Source organism: Molothrus aeneus, chromosome 3 (assembly GCF_037042795.1).
Source record: "Molothrus aeneus isolate 106 chromosome 3, BPBGC_Maene_1.0, whole genome shotgun sequence".
Lineage (NCBI taxonomy): Eukaryota > Metazoa > Chordata > Aves > Passeriformes > Icteridae > Molothrus > Molothrus aeneus.
Window position 1 is genome coordinate 12,958,434 of NC_089648.1, and position 17,064 is coordinate 12,975,497.

Genomic DNA, 17,064 nt, shown 5'->3' on the forward strand with positions numbered 1-17,064 from the left:
ATTTCCACCTGGACAGGCAACAGAGCTGCAAGCCACTAAAAATAAGGGTTAGAATAAATGCTGCTCTCCCCAGAGAGGGGCTGAGTGGGGAGGGGAGGGTGACACAAAAGTGGTGCTTTATTTAGGGTCCAGCTGCAGGGGGGAAGCAAAGAGTTTGTCTCCTTTCAGGACATCCATGAGGATGCCTGTCCATGTGCTTCTCCACTCTGAACTGGGTAAAGACCAACATCTTTCTATACAGTTTTTCCAGCAACCATTTTTGGCCACTCAGTCCATTTTAAGGCAGAATCTGCTGACTTTCAGGGTACATTGAAGCTGAGAACTTATTTCTGTTATGCTGGTTTCTAGCTGGTCTCTGAAACTGCTACAAGCAGAGCCCAGCCAGGGCTTTTCCACAGCTCACACTCTGACATAGAGAGTCACATCCTACTCACCACAGCTCTCATGGGTGTTCTTTACATGGCCTGACAGGGGGTGCAGATCAGTGGGAAGAAAGCATTTCTAGAAAGGTGAATTTTCAGCAGGCACAAGACAACCTGATGGCATCAAGCTTTCTGCCTTCCAGTTCTTGGAGCTGTTCTTCCTGTACACATTCAGGAGCATCAATCTCAGCAGCCACTTTCCTCCTCAGCTGGAATTTAAAGACTTTGCTAGTGTATACATTTTTTTAAAAAAGAACTAGGACTACTTTCGGTGTGCAAACAGCTTTTGTTAGTTTGTTTGTTTGTGTGGCTTTTTAGAGCAGCATGTGAAGGGCACCCAAAAATTACAGCCTCTCCCACCAGCCCCACACTTCAGCCTTCAGGTTCATCAGCCCCATTCAGTTTCAAAGGGCTCAGGGCTTGGTTTCACTACCCAAGGAAGGGAGAAGTGAAACATCACACACAGACTCAGTGACCTTGTCCTGCTCTATTCAAATTGGTGCAAATTTTGTCCCTGACTCACATAACAGCAAAATCAAGCAGCATGTGGCTCTCCCTTTGTACCACTTCATTTTAAGCACATGCTCCTCACGGCTGTGCTTCTCCTCTCCTCGCTGTTTGCCTGTCCAATTCCACAGCACCAAAAGCAGAGGAATTTCGTGGAGCATTTGCACTGTGCTGGCTGCAGTGCAAAGCAGGACTGTGTTTGGGGACAGACTAAACTGCAGGAGAGGCAGAGCAGAGCTTCCCTCCTTCAGCAACCAAAGGTGTCCAACACCATCCTAAAGGTGCACAAGGCACTTGGCCACTACAGCCAGGGGAGGGTTTTCCAACACCCTCCTGACTGATGCTTATGGAGGTTTCTTTGAGCTCCCTGTGAAATGCATTATTGGTTGCCTGCTCTCTACAGACCAGATCCATTGCAATCTATTTTCTAGACTAAATTTTCCCATTTGGATTGAGATCCTACTTGGGCAGGCCTCATAAAGGGACTGACCCAAAGCAGGCACAGCAGCTCAGGATTTCACACCAGGCATCCCCCCTGTGTCCTCCTGGAAGGGCCAAAGAGCAAATTTTCAGGCATTATCTGCAAATGTCAGATTACTGCACTGCTTACCATACTCCCAAAAAAAACCTCCTTGCTCACATTAAACACCTCCAAGCAGCCTGATGCCTTGCATGATATCCTTTGATAAGGGTAACAGGGGGAAAAAATCCTAAGTGCATGCCTCAGGATGTGTGGGAGGTGCAGCAAAGCCTTGGATGGTTTGATTTCCTCTCATGTGCACAGGATAAATAAGCATCTAGTCACTGATGGAGATCAGTTCTCATTCTTGAAAAAAAAAAAACCCAGTAAAACCGAACTTTGTAATACTAATGGGCAAGATACTCATCAGCTTTCCAAGTTTTCCAGTAAGAAAATTACACTTTTATCTACAAACTACACTCCAGAGAGAAATTAAACCATTGAGAACTACTGGGAGCACAACAGCATTAGCATGGATTCATGGGCCAAATCAACAGCCAGTCTAATCTCAGGGTAAAAAAAGCATTTACTTCATGCAGCTCCTCTGATTCCCACTGAATGAGCACATCTCTTACAGGAGAGATTACAGAGCTAATCCTGTAGCAGAAAGATAAACAGCACTGCAGCTTTCTCATAACCAGTGCTGTATCATGCTACATGATGCCTGATATCCAGCCACAGCAGCACAGAAAGAGGGGCTCCTGCAAGGTTTCCCTCTCAGAAATTGATTTCCTTCTCAGAGTCCAAAAAAAAAAAGAAAAAGAAAATAGAGAAGGAGCTGTTAAAACACTAGTGTAGGAGAAATTGGAATATGGCTCAGGTCTGCTAGAGCCAGGTCAGCTCTGCTCCAGGGCTGTGTCACTGCACTGCAAGGGCAGGTCCAAGCTGGAGTCTCACAGGAGCTTCCCCCTCAGAGTATCAAATATTTTAATTTAGCAAGCCACCCAGCCATGCAAGTGTTTCACAGTGCTGGTGGCCCACTGCCTGCTTAGCAAGTGCTGCTCATCTTCTGGGGCAACCTCAAACTAAAACCTCTGGTTTAAGTCTCAGATGACTTTCTTTAAGTTAAAGGCAATAACCAGAGCAGAACAGCAGTGGCCAAACAAGTGCTGAAATAGCACCTTCCAGAACACTTCTGGAGAAAGGCCCAGCCTGTGCTGGGGGACAGGGCTCCTACAGCAGCCAGGGAGCCCCGAAACTGGACCAAAGGAGACCACACCATGGATTCTGCACTATCTGAGCTGCTCCCAGCTGGTGCAGTCACTCTTCTCATCTCAGGCTTCTGTGCCAGCATGGAGAAGAGCAGCTTTTAAACCCTTGATTTTCACTGGGGATGTTCCTACAGAGAGAGGGAACATCTCACAGAGCTCTGTGCACCCCCCGATTTCCTGGCCCTGCACCACCAGCCTTGGGCACTATCATACACATCCTTTTCTACAGCAGGCACAAAGTAAGCAGGCTCCTTTCTTTTTTTAACCTTTTAATGTCATTGACTGCCACCAAGGTGGGAGTGAATTGCTACAGCGCATCCCAGTGTCCCTGAATGGAATGATAAATGCCACAGCAGAATGAAGATATGAAAGATGACTTCCTGCAAGCAGAAAGGGAGTGTGAGCTTGAATCATCTATTACTGCCCAAGGTGAAAAGAGTCAGTAGGTACAGAAACCAAAACTCCCACACTGCCCTCCCAGGTCATGGCAAAAAAAGATTGCAGCCAGAGCATCTGCACTAAAATGAGCATCAGAATCATCTTGCTGGTCATTTGGATGGTGAACATTGATATGAATCTTGGTTTTTAATTTTTACCTTCTTCATTAGCACATGAAAGCATAAGGAAACTATCTGCCATTATGCTGAGACCCTGAAAACCCAGAAAGGGACACTCAGGTCAGCAAAAACCTCAGCAGCAGAAAGGCACAAGGAAGAATTACTGCAAATATCCAGAAGAGGGGAACTGCTTCTGAACAGCATTTCCCCAGTCACCCAAAACCGGGGCTTGCACCATGGTAACACATGCTGTCATTCCTTGCAGGGCTTGGGGCCACATTCTGATCAATCAGCTACATTTCTGATCCTGTGTAGAGTGTTCCTTGTTGAACCAGAGGCCCTGGGGAGGAGGTGCAGCACGTGCAGCAAACGTGGCACAGTTTGCTGGCTCCCTCTGTGTCCCTGCGGTGCCACTCTGGCTGCCCCTGCACAGGGAGAGCCCAGGCAGCTCTGGATGGGGTCAGGTGGATGCAGAGAGGTTTAAAAGCTTGGACTGTCTGCTGTCAGAGGCACCTGGGAACAGCCACACAAGGGAACCAGCAGGCATGCTGAAAAGACTGACAATCTCTGCTCTGAAGACCACATCAGTGGATGCTTTTCTGAAGTTTTGTGCACAAAAAGAAAGGGGCAGGACAGAAGATATTTCAAAAGCTCAGTAGGAAAAAAAAATTCCTGTTCCTCAGGATATAAAGCAGCACCTTCAGGCAGGCACAGACAGACTTTAGAGTGCTGCCCAGCTTCCTGCCTCCCCCAGCAGCGGGATGGAGATGGGACCAGACTGCCAGAGTGATGTGCAGCAGCCCTCCTGTGCAGGTCTGCTCTTTGCCAGGGCCATGGGCCCATTGCCAGAGTCCACAGCAACTCACAGGGGAACAGCTGCCCAATTCTTGGAGAAAGAGTGAGCATATTGAAGCCACCCCCTGTGCCTTGCCCTGATAAGCCATGCCCTTGCAGCATGCAGCAGGATGGGGTGGATCAGCAGGGGAAATGTTCTTAAGCACAGGCTATTTATTTATTCACAGCTTTTCTTCCACTCTCTGTCTTTGTTCAGAGCCTTTGTTCAGCACTGCTGTTTCCAGTTTTCCAACCATCCCCACAAAGGCAGAGCCATCACATCCTTAAGGAAACTGCCACAGAAACCAAGCAGCTCAAAGCAGGTGCCAAGGCACCTTTTTCCCACAAAGGAAAGGAGCAAACACATTTTCTCACCTCTAGGAAAGCACTGCTTGCTGCAGCTGGAGGAGCAAACACAACCTGTCACCTGCTTTACACAATTGCTTCCCTCAGCTACAGGCACTGCTGCTGGGTCAGGGGACAGGGGACACTGAGTCAGGAGGGCAAGTCCCAGCTGCCACTGAAAGGGATCAGAAATTGTCACTTCCCTCTTTAACAGCAGAGGTTGGTCCCCCTCAATTTGACTGGCAAAGCAGCAGGTGCAGGGATGCATCTACCCCTGTCCCACCCCATGCAAATAAAAATCTCTGCTGGCAGCTGAGAGAGACACACACACACATAAAAGAAGCACTGCAAGGTGCTCCCTGTGTACAGGAACAGTGCAGGAGCTTGGCAGGAACAGGGAAAAGGCTGGGAAAGGCTGCAAGACTGGGAGAGGAACAGGAATTCTGAGAGACAGCTGCTAACAAGGCTTTTTCAGCAAACAGCATCAAGAGCCAAGTTATACCTGCAAGGGTTGCAGCCATCACAGGAAGATGACAGCACCTCTCCCTTTGTATTTTGAGGCTTCAGGTTCCTGAGGCCACTTCTTTTCCTTCTTCCCAGGTCAGCAAGAGGCAAAGAATTCAATGCTTGACCTCACACTTCTTCAGATACAGAGCAGAAAATGCTCTCCCTTGAGTTTTCAAATAAATCTGCCCCAGTGCAGAATAGCAAGACCAAATGTCTCACTGCTTCATAGCCAGAGAAATTGCTCAGCCTGTGTAGTGGCTAGGTGTTTGAAAACTCATTAAATTAATACCATGAAAACCAGTTTAAACCAGCATCCTAATCTCACACCAAACCAGATGAAACTGCTCACACAATCCCAGAGCTCAGCAATGAGCTCTCCTCCAGGCTTCCCTGGATCTGGAAAAGTCAGAGCAGGAGCACTCCCAGTACTGACAGGGTGGTTGTCAGCCCAGAACAGCTGCATGCCCTAAGAGCTGATGCAAAGTTGCATTGCTCTGCAAAGCCAGGCCACCAGCAGGGTCATTGTCACCAGCAGGGATCCAAAGCTCTGCAAGTCTCCTCAGGACAGTGTCAGTGCTGCTTCCAGTGGGCAAGGACTCACCTCAGTCCTGGTCTGCCATTTCTGATTCCAGAACCACCTCAGCTCCAGCAGAGGAAAGAGACACAGAGCCACTTGGTGACTGCATTATTATTTGAGATGAACAGGCACAGATGCAAGCTGGAATATGCAGACAAGCCCAAATCTGGCAGGCAGCATTCCTTTGATCCCTGGAGTCATCCAGCCCTAACTGGAGCCTTTGACCACAACCCAAGAGGTAAACCCAACACTTTCTCTTCAGGCTGGCTACCAGGTGCTCCTGATCCCTAAAAGGGCAGTGAAATCACCAAAGGAAAATTAATTCCTTCAGTGTTTGCTCATGTCACCTCTTTTGTTTTACCTCATCTAATGCAGTTTTCTTCATGAGGAGCCTTCTAGATGAACAGAGACCAAAAAGACCCACTTGCCTGCAGCACTCAGTGCCCAGCTTTCTCAGGTGAAGGAGCAAAGAGAACCTTGCATCTTTATTGAAGGCTAACACTGCATGGCCTCACTGCTCCTCAACAGCCTCGTTCGTTTCCTTTGGAATGTTGATAATCTGCATCCCTAGCACAGCTCTGTAATAAGCAGACAAGTTGTGGAATTGCTCCTGCCCCATAGGTACATTTCTGAACAAAAAGCTAAATTGGAACCAGCAAAAATAGCCACCCAGCCTGCTCAGATGAAATCACAGTACCTGTAACCCAGTTTGCCAGCAGCTCTGGCATATGGAGACTTAACCCTGCTTGATCTCTTCCTGCCTATATCCAGCAGCAGAGGGAGGGGGAAGTGTAGTGTAGAAGAGAAAAACAGTTCAAAAGATTACCTTTAAAATCTTGTTAATTTGCACCTTTCTTCCTTGTGAGTGTTGAAGGGAAACCTGAGAGAGAAAAAAAAAAGAGAAAACCTGAATCTTCTTTGCTGCAGACACACGAGACCCTCTCTGAAGCACACAGAAGGTGCTGGCCCATCACTCCTGAGTAACACATGAGCACCTTTCACCCTCAGACAGGCAAATCTGGCCACACAGGAACACCTCTATCAGCCTCCAACTGCAATACATAGAAGCAGTCTGTCCTCAGCACGCTGCAGACACACAGAACTGAGGCACTGCACCCAGAAAGGGAAGAGTGGACACAAAGAACACAAAGGCAATGAGGGAAGCAGAGAAGTGGCTCCTCTTGCTGGTGGCAGCTCAGTGAAGAACTTCTTGGCTAAACAGACACTTAAAAGTGCACACAGAGTCAGAGGGACAACAGAGAAATTCCTGGGAGGGATGACCTCTGGTGGTTTTATGCCTGTTCTCTTGGTTACATGGACACGACACTGAGCAAGGGGTGTTTTTGCTCAGACCACAGGGATCTCAGCATGCACAGGCAGAGGCTGTCAGTAGCAGCCATTCCAGTCTCACAGGAACCTTTCTATCAATAACCTAAAGCAGTGCCAGCCAACATTTTTGGATACTTTGGTGGTTGAAACAATCAAAATTGCAAAAACATACATTGTTACTTTATGCAACAGATTTTTCATTCTGATGCTTTTCCACGCCATGCATTAACTGTGCTGTTTGTAAATGCAAATCTGTTTTTGTCTTTGTAAGCAAAATACATTTTAATTTAATGGCCAGAAAGGTGTTCATGCAGCACCCCAACCTCTCAAACAAGCCTTTAGTGCTTCTGTAAAGCAGATCTAATATGTCCCAGTCCTGGTCTAAGTACAAGCATTATCCAAGAGCAAACTGAACATCACACCTCTTTTATGACTATTTAAATGTTTAAATGGACACCACTGCAACACATGAATCCCTGACACAGCACTATAGCTCAGTTTAACAGCAGCACTGCTGTCCCCAGCACACACCCACTGATGCAATCTCTGAACACAGCAAGTTTGCCTAACATCTTCAGCATGATTTTATTTCTATCATCTCCTGTGACAAACAACTTTTCCCATTAGTCTTTCAACGCTGACAGTTTTAAATATAGGTAGTATCCTTCAGTTACAATTTAAAATGCTACATTTCAAGGAGAAAATAAACTTGTACCAGCATGCTTTCAAACTGCCTCAATGAGAGAAGCACATCAGATAAAAATCAATGTATTCTTACTTTGCAGACAGCCTTCACTAATCATGATCAGCTCAGACATTCCAGTTGAAATGTAACTTCACCCCAGCCTCTGCTTCCATTACAAAACCACAACTCAGGCAGGAAGAGCAGGCCTGCAGTGTATTTGACTCAAGCACTACCATTCACATAACAACAAAAAAAGCCCCTCCCACCCAACCTCACCCCTCCCAAGACCTGTGCAGGCACATACACAAAAAGTTTCTGACAAACTGCAGAGACATCTGGTTGGAAAAGACCAAAGATTGTGGAATCCAACCATTAACCCAGCACTGCCAGGGCCACCACTGAGCCATGTCCCTGAGTGCCACATCCATGTGCATTGCCAATACATCCACAGTGGTGATTCCAACACTTCTCCAGGTGGCCTGTTCCATGGTTTGACAGCCCTTTTGGGGAAGAAGTTTTTCCTAATACCCAACCTAAAACTCCTCTGGTGCAATTTGAGGCTGTTTTTTCCTATCATTTGTTATTTGGGAGAAGAGACCAATCCCCACCTGGCTACACCCTACTTCCAGGGACTTGTAGAGAGGGTTAAGGTCTCCCTTGAGACTCCTTTGGTCCAGGCTGAGCCTCCCCAGCTGTTTCTCATCAGACTTGTGCTCCAGACCCTTCTCCAGCTCCACTGTCCTCCTCTGGAGCCTCTCCAGCACCTCAGTGTGTTTCCCATAGTGAGGGGCCCAGAACTGGACACAGCACTGGAGGTGTGGCCTCACCAGTGCCAAGTGCAGGGGGACAATCCCTGCCCTGGTCCTGATGGCCACACTCTTGCTGATACAGGCCAGGATGCCCCTGGCCCTCTTGGCCACCTAGACACACTTAGATGGACTTTTTCCTAATGGAGCACTAATACAGCACTACTAAATCTTCAGTGAATTAATTAATACAATTGCATCACACAAAAAAGAAGCATGGCCCAGGACAAAGATTTTGTGTACCTACTGCTGCTTTCCAAGGCTCTGGCAACTGTTTGACACCTCAGCTGTCAGACTTTCTAGGCCACTTCTGGAAAAGCATTACACATTCTCTTAGTGAAGTCAATAATACTCAATATGAAAAACCATTTTATTGCAAACTTCTAACAGGACAAAATGATCCCAACTAAAGCAGGAATCTGGCACGTAACGTGCTCAGAATTTTTTACAAAATAATTACAATCCAAGAAAAAATGCCTACATAAATGAGCACAAGTATCATAAAGTATAAAAGCTACAAGACAAGAAAATTACAGTTCTTTCAATACAAAACATGCTTCAGGAGCTGTATCCTGTTCTTGCACATTTCATGATGCAACTTTCGTTCGAGAAATTATTTCATTCACAAAACTGTTGTTCTTTGCCAGCACATCATTTCTCATCTGCTTCAACTTGACTTTGATGTCTTCTTCTGACATATCTGTCAAGGGCAATGCTTTCACTTGACAAAGAAAATCCTGAATTATCTTTTCACCTTCCTGAAATGAAGAGAAGGAAAAGAAAACAGAAAAGGTGTTTAGATTGCAAGCAGGAATTTTTGAAATTCCCTACAGATACAAAGTATTGTTCATCAGCAGAAACTAAGTGCAGGCAAAAATCATGGTTATTTTTGTCCTTGCTATCAAGTTCTGAACACCAGAACAAACCACTTGCACTGGTACCAGAAGTTCTCTTTCCATGCATGAGCAAAAAGCACCAGTTGATCAGCATAAATACAGTATTTAACACTGCAATCTCCTGTAAGTGTTCCACACTTAATTCCAGTGTGCAGCAACATGAGGTGAGCACTGCCAGCAGTAATAGCACCAGAATGGTCATATTACCCAAACCAGTTACTTTTGGAAGGGACTGTCAATCAAAAGCAATGCTTCAACATGCAAAAGGAAAGGACAAATTGTAACCAAGCAACTGCAGAGTGGCCGTCACCAAGGAGAACAGATGATAATTAGGCTTTATGCATATGCTTTTACACAAACAGGCAAAGTGGAACTTCTAAACAATCTGACTTAAATAGCAAGAACAAACATTGCAATGAACAGTATTCAGAATCCCTGTACTGGAAACAACTGGTCCAGAATGCAGAAGTTTGTCCACTCCTCTGCATTGTAGAATTCTACTGAAAAGTTCACTGAGCTTTCCTCTTATCATTTAAGACTGATACAGTAGTTTTCAGTGCAGAAGTTTCCAAAAAGTAATAGTACCCTTTTCCCTCTACACACAGTGTTAACCAAGGCAGACAAATTCTTTGGGTGAGACATTTAAAGCTCTGCCATTCTATTGCCTAGAGGGTTTATGGCATATTTTCTATTACTGAAACACCCAAGAATAAAACATGATGCTGTACTTGTCACAAGCTTTTGCTATGTCAATTTAATTTACACCAACTTAGGACCATGCAGCCAGGTCCAACTAATCTAAAAATTCCTTCACCACAATGCCTGACACAGGAAAGGTAATAGTGGAGCAACTGAGGTAGCTGGAGGGGAAGCCCTCTGGCAGTAAAAAGCAGAACAAACCAGAGACTGTTCATCTAAAGCATCAGATCCACTTACTGAGCCAGGAACAACAAATGCAGTTGACCTCTGAAACTGAAAATAAAGTAACAGGTAACAGCCTCTGTCTAGAGCAAAGGCTTTTTAAATGTAGCAAGTGCTCTGGATGTGGACTAACACTTCAAGGCTTCCAAACACTGGAGCAGTCCCTAGTCTCTGCCAGAAGGAGATCAGGGTGGTACATGGCTGGGGAGTTTCAGGCTGGCTGCTGGGACACAGAACAAAGCTCTGCAAGCAGGTTTGCATGCACACAGCAAGGAGGACCCAGCTACACTGGACAAAAACCAATGCAAGCCACAAAGCAGCAACACTGGATTTCCCAGGAGTCTGCCACAGATGCCACTGTCAGGACTCTTAATCCAGCAACAAGACAACACAGGATGTTCTGTGAAAGCTTCCTGCAGCCTTTGTTTTCCTCTACACTACTTGGGAAGGAAGGTTCTCTAAAGAGACTTTGCTTTGTGACACCTGTAAATCAGGTGTAAATCAGCCATTCCAGGTACTGATTGGTGTGTTCTTTGGTATGATCAGCAACTGAGATGTGACAGTTCTGATGGGACAGGGAAGGGCACCAAGGAGAAGGCTGGGTATTCAGCTTTCCTCTGGTGTGAACAGATCTGATCACACTGGGCTCCAAGAACACCATGGCACCAAATGAACACTCAGACAAGGGGGAGCAAAACCAGGTGTGACCCAACTGCAGAGCCAAGAATATTCTACACAATGGTAACAAAAGCTGTATCTTAAATCTATGTTTTTAGATAAAATTCTTGCCTACATTAACTTGAAATTAATCTAAATCAAACTCACTACCCCTGAACATCTCTTCAACTCCTAACAAACCTTGTAGCCAAGCCATTTTGTAATGGAAAAGTACATTACAGGGTAATTATCCTCAGGCTTTGGGGGAATCTGAATCCTTAAATGACTTTGCTTCAGCAATTCAAATTTTAAAAAATATTTCTGACAGCAAACCTCTCTTTCTCTGTATAATTTCTTGGCTGGTGGCTCTCCTTCAGATTCCTTGGACTTGCCAATGTTTTGAAACTCCTCCAGCTCCAATGCTTTCTCTCTTGCACTTTCTATCACATGTTTTGGGAAAGCCGCCAACTCTGCTACATGTATTCCAAAACTCTGGTCACAAACACCTGGATGCAGAGGAAAAAAACCCAGTTAAGAATTCTTAGAAGACAATATGGCTACACAAAGATTATATGGACATGCTTGTAATAGCTCTCTGCTCTGAAAAATTAAGTGTGTGACATTATTTGTTTCTCCTCAACACTTTCTGATTTACCTTTTCTACTAAAAATGATAACACAAAGAATATGCTCTTATTTAATTAATATGCTCTTATTTAATTAAGCTCTATTAGAGCAGTAATTGCAGAGCTCCAAAGTGCTTTGAGAAGAAATGGAAAACTCTTCAGACAGAGAGTATTTCCCTCTAGTATTTGAATCAAATTGAACAATGATTTTTACTAAAGTATTTTGGCACAGTCTGTAGAATATAATAGTTTGCATGTTCTTAATAGGTACCTCTGACATTTACTCTATACCTATATAAATATATATGTGTGTGTGTGTATAGACAAATATTAAAAATGTTGTATTCTCGATCATCTCTCTCCTCCTTTGCATCTGAACCACACAATTCCTCAGTCTTCAGGAGTCATCTTTAATTATATCAAAATCTCTCAACTGTAACTTCACACTTACATCAATTAATACACTGTTCATAATGTGTTCGAGAAAAGTCCTCTTAATTACTCAGAATATGTAAATTATACACAGTTACATAAAACAATTTTCACTTCAGTATCAAAAGCCCTCTATAAAAATCTATCAATTCTTATTTGTTTACATTATCATAATTCCATTTGTCCTCCCACAGATATTGCTACAGCCTTTTAATTCTGGTCTCCAAAAAGGAGTTAAGAATAAATTAATTACACTTGCAAAATTACAGTAGGGTTTTTTTTGTTAACTAATAATCTATTAAATACCAGATAACCAAAGAATAGGTGAAGGAAAACTTAGCATTTAGACTTCTTCTGTTTTATTAGCCCTGTAATCTCTCAGGTTTCTTAAAGGAAAGGAACCCATTTAAGCAGGAATTTGTCTTCTTGATTTTGTTTTAAAAAAACACACCTGCCCAGACCCAGAGCTAACTCAGTTCTCAGCTCAGAGAATCCTGAGCAGAGGCCTGGAGAACAGCACTTCATGTGTCTCCTCTTCTGGTGATTTTGTCACTCTTGAAGCACAAAGACATGGCTGAAAACACTGTATAAAAGTTCCTTGTCATGCTTTTCAGGTCTGGTTATACATTTCAAACAACATCAAACCTGCTACTTGTTTCAAAACACAGCTGTATCTGAGCTGCCTATATGCACATCCCTGATGGAGCAATATGGCAACCCCAAAAGGGAAAGAGCACACTAAATGCAGAAACTTAGGTGAGAGATGAATATCTGATTGGAGACCAGGTATTTAAAGCTGAAGATTTCAGAGTGTTGCATCTCCTCTGACAGAGGTTTAAGTAGATAGATAAGAAATTTGGGTCTCCATGCTCAACAGCACTTCCAAGAAAATGGGTGGAATGAAAAGACCTTGCACGTACAAAGATGTGTATGACTAAAAATGGCAAAACTGACTGAAGAAAAATATGAAAATGGTTTTCTACAGTTCTTATCATGACCAAAATGGCTGAATTAATACAGATTTTAAAATCAAAAGGAGTGGGTTGAAGAAAGAGAACCCACCCAACAGTCTGGGGAATATTAGGGAGCTTTATTGTAGGAGCTGCTGTTCCAAAGGATGTAGAAGGTTTTGATACAGTGTATATTGACTCCCTCCTCAACCAACATGCTCAAACTAAGGCACCTAAAGATGGCTTGTTGGCAGATTCTGTACATCACCATCTCCTGCTGCACAAAATCCACTTGGTATCCATGTGCACTTGCAGCAGTTCATGACTATTTTTATGACTATCTTTATTCAGTTCCAATGCCACACTAAGTCACCTTTTAAGCACCATTTCAAGCATGCACTTGGTGGAAGGAGCTCAACATGTGCTGGAGAAGATGGGGAACAGCAAACTAGGAAAGAACCACAGACACCTCCTCTCCAGTGGGAACCAGAGCCACAGCAATTTGGAGTAATATTCAAGCAAAAACTGGGCATTCCTTAGGAGCATCCCTTACTTCTGCTCCTACTGTGATTCCCCTTGCTCAGAGCAGTCTCCCACAGCTTTACAGGAAACTACCCAAAAGCTAGCTGCAAGATTATAGCCAGAGGAGAACACAAAATTAGAAGCGGTCATACATGTAATCTACGGGCAAGAAATGAAGTAATTTAATGGATTTAAAACCAGAAGAAATGGGTAAGAAGTAGGCAGTTAGTAATGTCATAGGAGTAAAACCAGCAAGGTATCAGATCCAGGAGAGCCAGAGTGTTCTACAGTAACCCTGCTCTACCCATTGAAATGTTACCTAACTCATTCCTCTGCCGTGGAACTCAGAAGAGGAAAATTAAGAGGTACACAGAGTGAGAAGGAGCACTCTGCCCACATTTTAAATCAAAACCTCAGCCCAGAGGTTGCCAACTGGACTGAAATACTCTAGTGAGAACAATCCAAAATCACTGTAGAGTTCACAACTAAATTAGAAATGCCATAAATGGACACACCTTGCAAGGCACAGTTACAGCTCTGCTTTATTTAGCAATAAATACAGGCTCCTACTGAAGGGAACAAAAACAAATGATGGGGATATAGGGAAACAAGAGGAATAGATGAAATTATGCCTAATTAAAAATTGTTTAATTTAATACTGAAAGGAATAACTGGATTCACTAAAAGACTTTAATTAAATACATCTAACAGAAATTATACTAACAAACCAGGCTACTTCTTGTTTTATTGTGATGCCATTTGCTAAAAATTACCCATATGATTTTTCCTATATCAAACTTCTGTATAAATTGGGCAATGTAAGACTAAGTCTTATTACAATGAAATAGCAATTATTAAAAACTGTCAGCACATAAAAGGTGCACTCATTCCTTTTAAAAGAACAGTTTAAGAAATGTAAGTCTCTTCCATCAGCAGGTTAAAATAGCTGTTTTAGGAAAACTGAAAATAACCTTCTGGAACCCTTCTTCTTTAAAAAAGAAAAAGAGAGCAATTCAAAAGCATCAACCTGAGTGGCAGAAATAGCCTAGACAACTTAAGAAATATCATTAACAACATCACCTACTGTGTTCACACAGAGCTTCTGTCACACACACTCTCCATGGACAGAGAACTATATATGAATATATATATATATATATATATATATATATATATATATAATATTACCCCAAGCCTGGAGAATGACACAAACTGGGGGGGGATTTTTTTTCCCATTAATGCTGGAACCCTGGTTACTGAGAATTTTTGACTTTCTGTGCTGACAAACACTGACCCCCAACAGAACACTGCAATTAACCTGAAGCCATAGAGAAAGCTTCCAAAATTGAACAATAGAACTAGGATTATAAGTGTGTAGTTTGAATAGAAATGTGTAATATCACATAATAAAAAACTTGGAGTTTTAAGTTCTTGAATATAGTAATATATATAAAACAAAACAGAAATTTTAGAGCAGAAGCTAATCCTTCTTCTTCATGAGTTTAAGTAATGTTGTGTAATTAGATAAAGTCCACATTGAGGGTCACAAGTAGTTAGTTATTAAGTTAAAAATAAAAATAATTTAAGTGCTATTTCTTAATTTTATCCTTTTATCCTAAACAGTTTATCCTTAAAAGACCTTCTACAAAGAGAAATATGGCTCCATTTTTTAATTTATTAGTAAAGCACTGCAGAACTCACAACTTATAAGAGTGTAGTATAAATAAACACTAAGAAACATCTAAATCTGAACGACAAACACTATCTCACATATTTAATCCCAACCTTAACAAAAAAAAAAAAACAAAAAGCAAACACAAAACAACCAAAAAAATCCCCCAAAAAACAAAAGCAAAATAAGATTTAAAAAAACCAACCAAACAAAAAACCAACAAAACCAAAAAACAATAACAAAAAACCTATTAAAACACCTAAAAAAAACCCCAAAAAAACCAAAAAAACCAAAAAAACCCCAAAACCACCAAAAAACCCCAAATAAAAAACAAAACAAAACAAATCACCAAAAAACCCCACAAACAAACAAAAAACCACCAAACAACAATAACAAAACCCATAACAAAAAATCCACACATTGATATTTTTCTCTCTCAGGACTCTCAGACTTTCCTCAAAGCTGAGACCCAGCCTTACCTTCCTTGACCCGATAAAGCATGGTGAGTGTGTCATCGCTGGTCAGAGCAGTGACATGGAGGTTATTGACTGTTGGCACTTGGTCAGCAAGAGCTGTGAGCTCATGGAAGTGTGTGGCAAACATGGCAAACCCACAGATTTTGCTGGCAATGTATTCCGAGATAGCCCAGGCTAAGCCAAAGCCATCGTAGGTGGAAGTTCCTCTTCCCAGCTCATCAATGATAATCAGGGAGTTCTCAGTTGCTGTCCTAAAAGCACAAGAGCATTTGTTAATGTTTGATAGCAGCATGAACTCTGGATCTTGGAGTATCACAGGTTATGCTGTGGATGCAGAGCATGGAAGAGGCAAAAGACCCTTCTTATTAACAAATATACAGCAGACACAGCATCACACAGATCATTCCACACTAGGTTCTTGGTCCCATTTAGACTTTGGCCTCTTGGTAGCAACTCTGTATTGACCACTGGAATAAACAGAAGGCTACTTCCAGAACTTATGCACCAGCTAAAAAGAACTTGAGATTCTCTATTGTATTTGGGTTGCCTCCAGACTAAGGCAGTAATGATGAATCTGACTCCATGTTCTCAGAAGGCTAATTTATTATTTTATGATACTATATTATATTAAAGAATACTATACTAAACTATTCTAAAGAATACAGCAAGGATACTTACAGAATGCTGAAAAGATAATAATGAAAATTCGTGACTCTCTCCAGAGCTCTCAACACAGCTTGGCACTGATTGGCCAATGAGTCAAAATAATTCACAGAAAACCAATGAAACAATCACTTGTGAGTAAACAATCTTCAAACACATTCCACATGAGCAAAACACAGGAGAAGCAAATGACATAATTATTGTTTTGATTCTTCTCTGAGGCTTCTCAGCTTCCCAGGAGAAAAATCCTGGGTGAAGGGATTTTTCAGAAAATGTGAATGTGACAATTCTCCACTAAGATTCCCCACAAAAGAAAAATCTCAAATGCACCTCTCTTAAAGCACTTCTTTCCCCATCAACCCCTACCAAGACAATCAAACAGAAGCACAGGACTTGCCTGAGGATTGAGGCAGTTTCCAGCATCTCAGCCATGAAAGTAGACACTCCTTTGAGCTGGCTGTCTCCTGCTCCCACCCGAGCCAGGATACAATCCACAATGGTAATTTCTGCAGACTCACAGGGCACAAAACACCCAATCTGGGCCATGAGAACAATCACCCCTGTCTGCCGGATGTATGTTGATTTTCCCCCCATGTTAGGGCCTAAAGAAGAAATTAATTTTTCAATTAATTTTCAAAAAATTAATTGAAAAAGCATCTTTTTTTACAATTGAACAGTTTTTTAAAAGGAGAACGGGCTCTAAATTAGAACAAAGAGTGTTTAAATTTATTACTTTCTTGCCACAAAAGGGCAGCAAACTTGTCTAACAGGTGCAACAAGTGGCTCCAGGGCTAACAAGGCTTGATTGTTTGTCTTACTGAATGCTCCTTTTTCAAAAGAAAGGTGATCACAGAAAATCAGGGCCCTTCATAAGTTTTGGGACTTTTCAAAAGTATAAGCAGTCATCTAAAACATGTATTCATACCTAAAACTAATAAGCTTTAAATTAA

At 42.6% G+C, this 17,064-nt stretch overlaps 1 protein-coding gene across 1 annotated transcript in view; it reads right to left on the bottom strand.

Annotated features, from left to right (window-relative positions):
* Window positions 1-8,652: 8,652 nt before the first annotated feature.
* Window positions 8,653-17,064, bottom strand: part of MSH2 (mutS homolog 2) — a 47,674-nt gene continuing 39,262 nt past the window's right edge. The window contains exons 13-16 of the mRNA XM_066546297.1: window positions 16,512-16,716; window positions 15,455-15,702; window positions 11,108-11,280; window positions 8,653-9,058 (exon numbers count right to left, since the gene is read on the bottom strand). Of these exons, the coding sequence (XP_066402394.1) occupies window positions 8,888-9,058; window positions 11,108-11,280; window positions 15,455-15,702; window positions 16,512-16,716 (797 nt within the window). The 3' untranslated portion in view covers window positions 8,653-8,887. The remainder of the gene's footprint in view (window positions 9,059-11,107; window positions 11,281-15,454; window positions 15,703-16,511; window positions 16,717-17,064) is intronic.